The sequence below is a fragment of the Cephus cinctus genome, unplaced genomic scaffold, assembly GCF_000341935.2.
Source record: "Cephus cinctus unplaced genomic scaffold, Ccin1 Ccin1_scaffold0806, whole genome shotgun sequence".
Lineage (NCBI taxonomy): Eukaryota > Metazoa > Arthropoda > Insecta > Hymenoptera > Cephidae > Cephus > Cephus cinctus.
In genome coordinates this window covers 367,407-378,748 of record NW_014333403.1, presented here as the reverse complement: position 1 = coordinate 378,748, position 11,342 = coordinate 367,407, and the positions used below count along the sequence as shown (strand labels likewise).

Here is an 11,342-nt window from a genome sequence, read left to right as displayed (position 1 = left end):
TAACGGTGGAAGTCAAAATTATTTTACATCATGATAGATAAATAAAGACGAAAAGTTGAACAAGAGTCGAGTAACCATTTTGCATGGGCGCAGGCCTCCAGCGCCCTCCCTGATTACCCGGAAGTAGAATATTCGGTTTATGACATAAATATACCTTCAGCGTACGAAAGTAACTTCGCATGAAGCAAAGTATTATGTATTGGTTGAAATTCGAATTTTACGTTAACATTAATTTTGGGAATATTTATTACTAGGATTTATGATGTATATAAGAAAATGAATATTTATTTCTTTTTTCTTACATACAGTTCACAATGGATTCGTAGTACAAGTATCAGCAGCATATCATTAACATTTATTTACATTCAAATTTATTTCTAAGTTCAACAAAGTTTGTACAATTTGTTATGTAGGAAAAAAGATTTAGGGACAATATCGTTGAAGGAAAAAGAAAAAAAACTATACGTTTTGAGATGTTTAAAAAGTCTTAAAATTACAGACTGGCGCCTAAAGTGCTTGGGATTAATATTTTTAATGATTTATAACTGATTGAATTCAATGATGTTAATACATAGCAAAATATTTTTGACTAATATGTATATACATATATATATATATATATTCTGTATAGATTCCGTTTTACTAAGGTGCATTAAGGTTCTCTGAAAGGATGGATAAAATACGATAATAAATCAAAATGAAATATTTGTTAAATACCAATATATAGAAATTAATTAAATCAATAATTGTTCAACGCATGTAATACGTAAATTCGGTTTCTGTATAAATAGAGTGTGGATGTGGTGGAAGCACAACTGTATATTCACGTCCTGTGACTTGTAACTCTAATTCATCTCCGGGTCAATGAAGCTGACAGGCTCTGACTGCTATAAGTTGCAGAAGGATAAAAACAGGACTTAGAACTTCAGAGTATTCGGGGCTGCTTTGGCCAGACAGTTTTTTGCAAAGTAGATATTTGAAAACAAAAACTAAGAGTAAAAATACCAAGCTCCAAACTGCTCTCAGTATGGCCGCTTTCATCATACCTTCCATGTGCATCCTTATAAAAATTATAGCACAGAAATAGGTATTTAAACCATCTGCCACAAAGAGAGGAGAGAACACAATCCAAACTCCAGACGAACCAGAGAAATAATTGTCATCCAGTTTCAATGCAAGCAGAACAGTGAAGATAGTCAGTGAGACTAGATTTATCCATATTTCAAAGATGGTTAAACCCAGCCAGTGTACCAACTCATATAAGGAAAAGATCATTTTAAAAATGTATGTTGGTTTGGTGTTTTTATATGTGATTATGGAATATAATCATGTTATTGAAAATGATGAACACTGTGTCTTTTTGATGTTTTATGTAGCATACTTTAGTGTCCCTATTAATGCTGTTCTAAACACTCGAATATGTATAGCTGAATTTTGCCTGTTGTTTACTTCGTAATCTGCATCATCAGTGAGTGGCTCAAAGTCATCTATAACATTAATGCATTTAGTAATAGGTTTTATTATGTTATTGGGTAATCATAAGGTATTTAATTCATTAACCTATGATATCTACTGTAGAAGTATTGATATCTAAGTCTACAGTTCCATGATGATTTTCCTTCAACTGCAGAGCTAAGTTACATGCTCTATTTATCGCTGCTCCTAGACCATGAATTATCACCTCTGGTTCCCCAGCATCCAACAGCTTCTCGCATTTATTCAATTGTGCCTTTAAGATAATATCATATTAGTATATATATATTAGAAGAAAAAGAATGTAATTCTATGTTTGAAAGAACTGCTAATTCAAGAATCAAACAACAATCAATATTTAGGAACAGTCTTAGCTTAGAAAATCATGTTAATGGCTTTTAAAAGTCCTTTCTGAATAAAAACAGTATAATGTTATGCTTCTTTGTACATTTTCTAAAAAATCAGCAACAAAGTTGAATAAAGGATTAATATACTTTTCCTAAAATCAATCAGAAATATAACATAACACAGGTTATGCTCAACACAACAAGTACCTTAAAGCTGGTTTTATTAGTAACGTAAATATCCTTATTCCGTTTAGGCTGACAGACCGGTAGCCTTTTTCTCAATATGTGTTTAGAATCCGTTAAGGGTCTGTTTTTCGGGCATTTCTTGGTAACTTCTTTTAAACAGATTTCTTTCGATTTCCGTTCAGTCTTTACTTCAGCCATTCTGACATTTCCAACGTGCAATTTTCTTCAAAGAACTGAGCACCTCGATTGGTCGTGGCCATCAGAGAAACGACAACTCCACCATTCTGAACCATTTCTATTGAAGTTATAGAAGACGTTTAATACAAACGTGACCGTGAATTAATATCCATAACATAACCCCAATAAGTAAAGCATCGATTGGTGGGCGTTATTTATTCGTTTAAGAAGTCCTAAGGAAAACAGTCAAAATTCAGTCACCACGGGAAAATACGGAAAGTCACAGCACTATGAAGGAGCCAGAGGTGGATCCGAAAAACATTATAAAAAGTAGAGAACTCCTCTACAGACTTATCATCAGGTAGAAATAAATTATAATTTCATTGTATATATGTTGTGCGGTTATGCGCCTTTTTATACTTAATAATGATGCTTTTCTTAGATAGCTCATCCTGTATGCGTTCGATTTGTGGTTTAATTTGGAAAAATATATTTAATCAATAAAACTGTTCAGCTGACAATCTTTCTTTGAAGCAAATTATATTTTGGGTATTGCCTATGGGAGTATAGTAGTGTATAGCTCTAGTGAGGATGGTCTAGAACTGTGGAGAGTAATGAACGGATTTATAGGAAATAATTTTCATTTCAGTCAATTATTCTATGATGGACATCAAACACTTGCAGTACAATTGTCCAATATAATTCAAGCAGATCCTCCGTGTCCTCCTTCAGATCGTTTACTTCATTTGATGCTAACTGGAGCTGCCCATGAACCAGAACGTGCAAAGAAAGAAACTAATCATGTACCAACATTTACAACTTTTGATACTACTCTGGGACCTGGATTGGATCTTGAATTTGAAACAGAAGCTCAAACTCAGGCACCTGAACCTGCACAGTATGAAACAGCATATGTCACATCTCACAAGGGAAATTGTAGAGCAGGAGCATTCTCAGCAGATGGTCAACTTATTGCAACGGGCTCGGTAGATGCATCAATAAAGATTTTAGACGTTGATAGAATGCTAGCCAAATCAGCACCAGACGAAATGGCACCAGGTGATCAAACAGGGGGTCATCCTGTTATCAGAACATTGTATGATCATCTGGAAGAAGTGACCTGTTTAGAGTTTCATCCAAGAGAGCCCATTCTTGTCTCTGGCAGCCGAGATTTTACTGTGAAGCTATTCGATTTCAGTAAAGCCAGTGTTAAGAAGGCCTTTCGCACTATCACAGATGCAGATCAAATACGATGTTTGTCATTCCATCCCACTGGCGATTTTCTTGTTGTGGGAACAAATCATCCTGTTGTCAGATTATACGATGTGAATACGGGACAATGTTTTGTGTGTAGTATACCAAATCATCAGCACACAGCTGGTATTACTAGCATTAAGTATTCTCTAGATGCAAAGACATATGCTTCTGCTGGTAAAGATGGCAGTATTAAATTGTGGGACGGAGTATCAAATCGGTGCATAAATACGTTTGTCAAGGCTCACGACGGATATGAGGTTTGCTCTGTTACGTTCACGAGAAACGGAAAGGTAAGAGATACTAATAGTAATAGCATTTATAACTTTATTGAGCAGAAATGTCACTGTGCACAATGAAAATACGAACAACACTATTATGCATTTCAGTATTTACTGTCATCAGGGAAAGATTCGTTAATTAAATTATGGGAACTTTCAACCAGCAGATGCTTAATTGCTTACACAGGTGCAGGAACTACAGGTAAAAGTCCGAAAGAATCAGTTAAATCTTTAATGTCTCGTATGAAATCTTATATTTGTATTTTTTTCTTATAGGCAAACAAGAACACAAAGCTCAAGCTATATTTAACCACACGGAAGATTATGTGATGTTTCCCGACGAGGCTACTACGTCGTTGTGCGCTTGGAACTCGCGAAATGCATCGAGAAAACAACTATTATCATTGGGTCATAATGGCCCAGTGCGACTGATTGTACACTCACCTACTGCACCAGCCTTTTTAACTTGCAGTGATGATTTTAGGGCACGATTTTGGTTCAGGAGAATGCCTACGCATTAATAGAGTGACAAAGACTACACACTAAAGAAAAAGATAATACACTTTTATTTTGGTGATCATCGACAACATTACCTAAGTACTCTAAACAGTGTATATAACAAGCAGCTTGCTCGACAGGCTTTTTATTTTGGTACAAAGATCTTCATTGGGATAAAATGTACAGATAACATTTACGTCACATCGTAAATGGTAAGCGTAAGTGAAATTTAATCTACGGAAGTAACACTGAGGAGAGTGACTCAGACAAAAGATATAGAGAATGAAATAACATTGTATGTTTTTCACCTAATGACCAATCTTTTTTTAATTAAAAATGCATATGATTAATGTATAAATAGGAGGGTGATCGCTGGACATTATGTGAAGAGTATTTCAGGTCGTTGAGGGAATGTTTGCAAGTATACTTGATATTACCGTGATCCTTAAAAATTGAAAAGCTTGCACAAGCGTACAACAATTAGAAAAGTGAGAATTCAACAAGTATCTCCACTGGTAAAAAAAAAGAAAAAAAAAGGGCAATATTCGGGCGATTGGTGTTGTCATTATTATTATATAGTTTTGGGTACAACCGGCTGTTGCTGATCGCCTGTTGATTTTGTAAAGGGTTACGAAAGCGAAAGTGAATTGGGCAACGTGCTCGAGAACTTGGTCGTTATTTTGAATCGAAGGGTGGCGGGTATTTCGCGGCGTCGCTACGTGGAGGGTTTAGCGCCGCGGCGGCAGGCGGCGTGTTGTCGTCCCGCTTCGCGTTTGATGATGTCACGTGACCCACGCTAACCGCCATCTTTGCTTATCGTATAAACAGTGCGACCGGGCTCCGCGCGAATTCTCTTGGAAAATCCGTGGTTTTCCTGTGTTATTGAGTGATTCCCGCGCGATAAAATGTCCGATATTAAGGCGGAGACTAAGAACGACAACAACGTCGAGGATGTGTCTAAGGTAAGGGTCCAAAACAGAAGGAAAAGCCTTCGTCAAGCCGAGTTTTCATGCCAAGACGGCGTGCGGTCCCTCAAATACGGGGCGACGCTCGGTATCTCGAAAATTCCGAACTCCGTCGTGCACGCCGATTAAGAGATACCGTTCTTCGTATGTCTGCGCGAAATGCCAGGCCGAACGTTGATCGGGAATCCCGTGCTTATTACGCGTGGTGACGGATTCGGTGATTTTTCAAAGCTGCGCCGTTTGTCCTTCAGTGGCAAAGATGGTGGATGTTTTTTATTTGTGCCTCGCGTGACGAGAGTCGCCGCACGCCGGCGGACTGCTTTCAAAAAGGCGGGAAATCACTTTTGCGACTATGAAACCACAATAGCATACTTGAAAAAATCATTTTTTTTGAATCTCAATCGCGAAGACACATATTATTCGAAACGTCACGTGATTGATCCAATGGAGGGAAACTCAAAAGATTTAAGAATCCACCAGTTCGACGATCCTTGATAACCTTATCGCTCTCGTATTTATCACGCTTATTGCACCAAGGTTTTTACTCTTTAATGTACGCAAGGTAAATTTCAAATAAACTATTTTTTATTCTATTCTATATTTACTAATCCCGATTACAGTCGTTTAATTCATATCTTTGATTTTAAAGACGATTGCAGATTTGCTTTGTACGGTTACATAAAAATGTAACATTGCTCACACTTTTTTAGGATCAGTCGCCAGAGGAGAAACCAACTCCTACAAAAAACAGACGCGGCGGTACTAAGAGACTCTCGACCCTTGAAAGGACGACCCAGGAAGGCGAAGCTATTCTGAAGGTGGGTCATTAGCATCCTAGCAGAGGTCATTGCATAGAGCGTTTTTATCAAAAGGCCAAAAATCTTAAGGTTCGGGAGGCCAAGGTTAGAGCCCCTTCGACTTATTTCCCTGCATTTAGCATCCCCGCCAACTTTGGCTGCCTACACGTAGGCAAAGATACGCTAGAGTGGGGATATACGGTTAAGGAGTGGGGATTATGGGGGAAAGCGCAGGTCTGGTGGAGAAGTTGTGCCCACTCTTAGTTTTTATTGCTCGGGGCGCCATTTTCGAATAATATACCGTTTACTATTACTAAACTGATACCCCTGGTCTATCTCTATTAATTTTTTTATCCATTAGATAAACTTAATAAGAATAAAACATAACTGATATTGAATAGACTGTATTACTTGTGTCTTGTTTAAATTAGAAAAGAAATGCGATATTGTTCTCTTTCAAAAATTATTTTTTATCGGTTATCTATTGCGAATTTGAATTGTTAAATTTTATGGAAGAAATTGCGTCAGAATATAATATATGTTATATATTTTTCAGGGTTTAAACACATCAGTCGGTGAAGTAGAAGGTAGAAGACGTACGCGTAGTTCAGCACGGGGTTTGGCACCGTCGACGCCAGCCCCATCACCACCAAAAAAGGATAAAAGGGACACCTCGTCAAAAGGTACTGGACGCGGACGCGGACGTCCAAAGAGGCAAGAAAAGAATAATGAAAATAATACCGACGAGGAACCGACTAATAACAAGAACGAGAAGCATTCCGAGGAGGAGTCCGCGAAGATGGAAGTGGACGATACCAAGGAAGACAAAGACGTGAAACCAGTCGAGAACGAGGAGAAGCATGCCGATGATACAGAGAGTAAAGATGTTGCGGAAAAGACGCCCGAGACAAATTCCAAGGACGAGAAGACGAAGGAAGAATCCGAAAGCTCTGCGGAAGACGTAAAGAGCGTGAGCGCCAACGACGAGAAGAAGGACGCGGAGGTTAAGGACAGCTCGGACTCGAGTCAAGACGCGACGGACACAGCTGCGGAAGCGCCACCTTCATCGTCTTCCTCATCGGAGTCTCAAAATGCTTCAACCACCACTCCCACTGAGGAAAAGAAAGAATAACCTCTCTCCGCCATCTTTACCGCGACTCTCATGTAAGTCCTCGGCCAGTAAGATTCTACCTTAATTGTTACACGTGACATATACACGTTAATGAACTTACATTATCCTTTTTTCCTTCTGTCGTTGCTCTAATATATAATAACCACTCTTTTTTTTTTTAATTTATATAATTATCACTCACTTCGTCAGCAGAACTCACTCAAGAGATCGCTTACTCATTGAATTTATTGATTATAACGTTTCATTCTGCTTAAAGGGAAAAATCTTTCTACTGAGATTTCAATTAATATTAGCTCCATTCACATAGATGCAATATCACGTTTTTCTTGTTTTCTACAATTTCACGTTCGGCTCGTGAAGAAAATTCTAAAATGGATCATGTCGTTTTATTGTAGCAGGTACCAAGGTTGGCGCACACAGCGGGGTTCACAAATCCAGCCCCTCGTCTATTTTAACTAATTGACACCTTCTTGTTAATCGTCATTCTAATCAGCGCATCCGAGTCACAATTTGTATATCTAGTAAACATGCGCCGGGAACTGAGCATCTTGAGAAGCGGTCGTTGTCGATGTTTACTCGTACTATTTTACCTATTTTTTCTTATTATTTTCGGAACGGATGCGTTGCTTTAAGTATCGTGTGGTGTGTGTATATGTATATACACAGGACATATATATATATATATACCTTTCTTGTTTTTCTTCTTCGTACCATTTAATATCTCAAAGTCAGTCTGACTGCGACGGGGTGGATTAATAATAATGGCTACTCGACGAATGGCGCTGGTTAGCCGGCGATGGCAAAACAGGTGTAGAGCATACGTTGTTCATGTACAATGATAATATTATTGTAAAATATATTTAATATGGACTTATATAGAATGGTTGGTTTCAAATCAGAGCTGAGCTTTATGGGAGTCTCCGCTGTCTTTCGGACTGGGCTTACGTATTCAGGTCTGATATGAAAGTAACTGGAATTAAATCGTAAATAGAAAATTACTGTAATACCTTACTTATATAAATAACGATTGAATGAAATGGAATATATGAGAATTTATGGTGAATTGATTTTCTCTTTTTCAATGGAGTGTGCAGAAATAAAATTTCTGATAAACGCGTTTCTTTCGAACTGAAACCCCAATTAATATACGACCTTCCTCGTTTTACTTTATAATCTTTATCATCGTTTTATATCTCATTTACTCGCGTTATTGTTATTAATATCGCTTTGGCAAAGTCCTCCAATAATTTTGCGACCGCTTACACTCGTTTGTCTTCGTTTCTCCTGTTGCGTTTTATTTTCCAAAATATCGAATTAAGAATTCTTGGGGTATACCTTATTTGTAATCGCATCTCAAATTGGTACAGGCGGATGTTCCATGATCTTTGAAATGGACCATCAATATTTTCTCTCCAAGATCAATCTTCATGTCCGACTGTGATCCGCGTAGGAGCGAGCGATTAAAGAAAAAAAGAACAAAGAAACACCTATGTAAATTGATAAGCGCCAACGACTTCTGCGAAACCTTGTATTTTGTTTATTAACTGGTCCAATATTAAATATGTTAATATTATTGTGTATTTGAACGGTTGTGAGTGTACAGATAGATATTACGATTGATGCACTATATTAATTAGTAAAGGCAAGAGAAGGTAAAGGTTCGAAGGAAAAGAAAAAAAAAAAGATACCCATACTTAATGAGACACCGTTAACAAAGCGAAGGGAAAAAAAAGGAAAAGAGAGAAAAAAAAAAGATTAACGACCAGTGTATTGCGTCGCTGTAATTAGAAACTGTGTGCAATGAATATGCGCAATTAATTCTTTTCGTCTGTTTACACGAAATCTATGATGTTTTTTTAATGCGTAACGACACCTTTTGTCATCTTGACGTCATTTCCGACTTATTCGCAACGTATAATTGTATTTAAGTCTCGCCTCCAACGAAGCAACTAGATTCCTTGGTGCCCTTATCGATTTTTATATGTATATGTATACATATATATATATATATAATTTGTCCTTATTGCGTTTCAGCAAATGCATAATATTCGAAATGTAAGTGTTTTATAGACAAATACCAGTTTTTATCGATTTTTATATGTATATGTATACATCTTGACGTCATTTCCGACTTATTCGCAACGTATAATTGTATTTAAGTCTCGCCTCCAACGAAGCAACTAGATTCCTTGGTGCCCTTATCGATTTTTATATGTATATGTATACATATATATATATATATATATATAATTTGTCCTTATTGCGTTTCAGCAAATGCATAATATTCGAAATGTAAGTGTTTTATAGACAAATACCAGTTTGTCGAGTAATAATTATTTTTCTTTCTCACGAATGAGACAGATCGTTCGAAATCTTTCAAAGATACGAGGTAACGGAAATATCAGTTATTTCCGCTTTTTCTTGACGTGCTCTAGAGAGACATATATATATATACATATACATGCATTTCGATGCGTCATTTTATGTATGACATTCTTCTATATATATATATTTCCCCTAACCTTTAGTCGCGTAAACGAGGGTAAAAAGTGAAGGAAAGAAAGAAAGAAAGAAAACAGTGTGGTAGGAATCTTTTACATAGTGCGTATTTAGATGAGACATTTTCTACCGCTTTAATCAAAACGAGTTTTGCAACCATTCAACGCGCAAAGCTGTTAAAGGACTCGTAGTAATAAAATATATAGGAGTATAGATTAAGGGATAGAGGTACTGAAAGTAATAATAATAATAATTATTATAATAACATGAATAATAATAACGATAATTGAAACGAAAATAATACCAGTTTGTGTTATGCATGAGAAACTATAAGGCCGAAATTCCAATGGCGATCTCTTTCTTAATCTGAGAAATTTTAAAGAAATTAATAACGTTATTTTTCGAGTGAAAAAAAAAATAAAATTTTTTTACCAGGTCACCGTTACCTCGAGTTCAATCCAAAACCCTGAGTTTTTTTACCAGATATCTTTCTTTTTCAGTCAGCTTCCGGGGGCGGGAGAGGGACAAGTGAAGTCATATTTGTTTCAGTACCTCAATTTTTTTTTTAAATTCACATGTTTTTTCGCGCTGTTTTAATTTCGCAGTTTTTTCAATCCCTATGTCTGTGACTACATTTAGGAATGCCTTTAGACTGATATTTTTCTTTTGAACTTCCCTAAAAATTATGTCTATAGGCTCTTTCAAAATAGTCTGTGTAAAACTGTTCAGCTGCATTTACATACTTCATATTGTTGGATATTGCTGCATGATGTATTTCTTTATAATGGCTCGGTGAAGAAACGCCTGATAAGTGTTTATTTTTCACAATTTTGTTTGTTTATTTTATTAAACATTAATTTGTCCTATGGCTGGGATTTCTATGTTGTATATATATACCAGGTTATTCAGCCCAAATGCACCATCTGAATATGGTATTGCCATAGGACTCCAAACGGGCGCGCTAACTTCAGGTGGTGCGTTTCTACTGAATAATCATGTATATATGTATATAAAATTGGGAAAAATGCAGAAGCTAATACGGTCATTGATTGATTTTTTTTATCTGCAATTAATAGAAGCGTCGGTATGTCTGGGGTGTCGTGATATAGTTGAGTCGATGGGACGGTAAAGTTTTTCAGTGTTATTGAGTGCGGTTAAGATTACAGATAATAGAGTTACGTGAATTAATTATACGAAGAATATTATGTATATGCATATATAAATAAGCGTGGCCTGGATAAAAAGCCTCAGAAACGTCCAGGCACAAGCGTATCACGAGATATAAAATATTTAGTATATTAGCGTTTTACTATATATATATTCATATCGATATGATAAAAGTATAACGAACTTATTTCCTGAGTGAATTCTATAGGCTAAGGCACGCAATAGTTTTTATACACTCTTAATTGGTTCTGTCTGAAAATTAAAATGTACAATTTTTTAACCTTACAAGATTCTCTTATTATTCCGCTGGGTACGTAAAGTGCTCTGAGTATTCAATTAATTTGCTATTATACATTATAAAATAGTACAACGATAAGGAATCGATGACGATTACAAGTTTCACTGACTTTTGTATAAAAATTGCTTCGATCAATAAATATCATTAAAGCTACAAGATTTTCTTACCGATTTTTCCTGTTTTCAGCCAACGCCTCGTCCTTTTATCGTCTATAAGCTCTTTCATCTTGCGCAGATCCAACCGATGGTAAAATCGTGAGCATGAGTTT

At 36.4% G+C, this 11,342-nt stretch overlaps 3 protein-coding genes across 6 annotated transcripts; 2 read left to right on the top strand and 1 right to left on the bottom strand.

The window, feature by feature from the left end:
• Positions 1-256: 256 nt before the first annotated feature.
• On the bottom strand, positions 257-2,488 carry LOC107270645 (transmembrane protein 203). Of its 2 annotated transcripts, none has more exons than XM_025088007.1 (3): positions 2,028-2,213; positions 1,561-1,729; positions 257-1,487 (listed from the first exon to the last, which is right to left on the bottom strand). In XM_025088007.1, exon 3 carries the CDS (start codon positions 1,273-1,275, stop codon positions 862-864), a length of 414 nt encoding a protein of 137 aa, XP_024943775.1. In that variant the 5' UTR covers positions 1,276-1,487; positions 1,561-1,729; positions 2,028-2,213; the 3' UTR covers positions 257-861. The 2 variants fall into 2 exon arrangements, with proteins under 2 accessions (XP_024943775.1, XP_015601320.1); XM_015745834.1 differs by having other exon boundaries at positions 1,290-1,487; positions 2,028-2,488.
• On the top strand, positions 2,342-4,528 carry LOC107270637 (cleavage stimulation factor subunit 1). Of its 2 annotated transcripts, none has more exons than XM_015745818.1 (4): positions 2,342-2,544; positions 2,626-3,730; positions 3,827-3,920; positions 3,995-4,528. In XM_015745818.1, the coding sequence occupies exons 2-4, from the start codon at positions 2,798-2,800 to the stop codon at positions 4,237-4,239; spliced, it is 1,272 nt and encodes a 423-aa protein (XP_015601304.1). In that variant the 5' UTR covers positions 2,342-2,544; positions 2,626-2,797; the 3' UTR covers positions 4,240-4,528. The 2 variants fall into 2 exon arrangements, with proteins under 2 accessions (XP_015601304.1, XP_015601303.1); XM_015745817.1 differs by having other exon boundaries at positions 2,375-2,544; positions 2,833-3,730.
• A 379-nt stretch (positions 4,529-4,907) lies between these two features.
• LOC107270641 (brain acid soluble protein 1) lies at positions 4,908-8,804 on the top strand. 2 transcript variants are annotated; one of them, XM_015745826.2, is made up of 4 exons: positions 4,908-5,178; positions 5,892-5,999; positions 6,535-7,142; positions 7,509-8,804. In XM_015745826.2, exons 1-3 carry the CDS (start codon positions 5,122-5,124, stop codon positions 7,108-7,110), a joined length of 741 nt encoding a protein of 246 aa, XP_015601312.1. In that variant the 5' UTR covers positions 4,908-5,121; the 3' UTR covers positions 7,111-7,142; positions 7,509-8,804. The 2 variants fall into 2 exon arrangements, with proteins under 2 accessions (XP_015601312.1, XP_015601311.1); XM_015745825.2 differs by having other exon boundaries at positions 7,506-8,804.
• Positions 8,805-11,342: the final 2,538 nt, after the last annotated feature.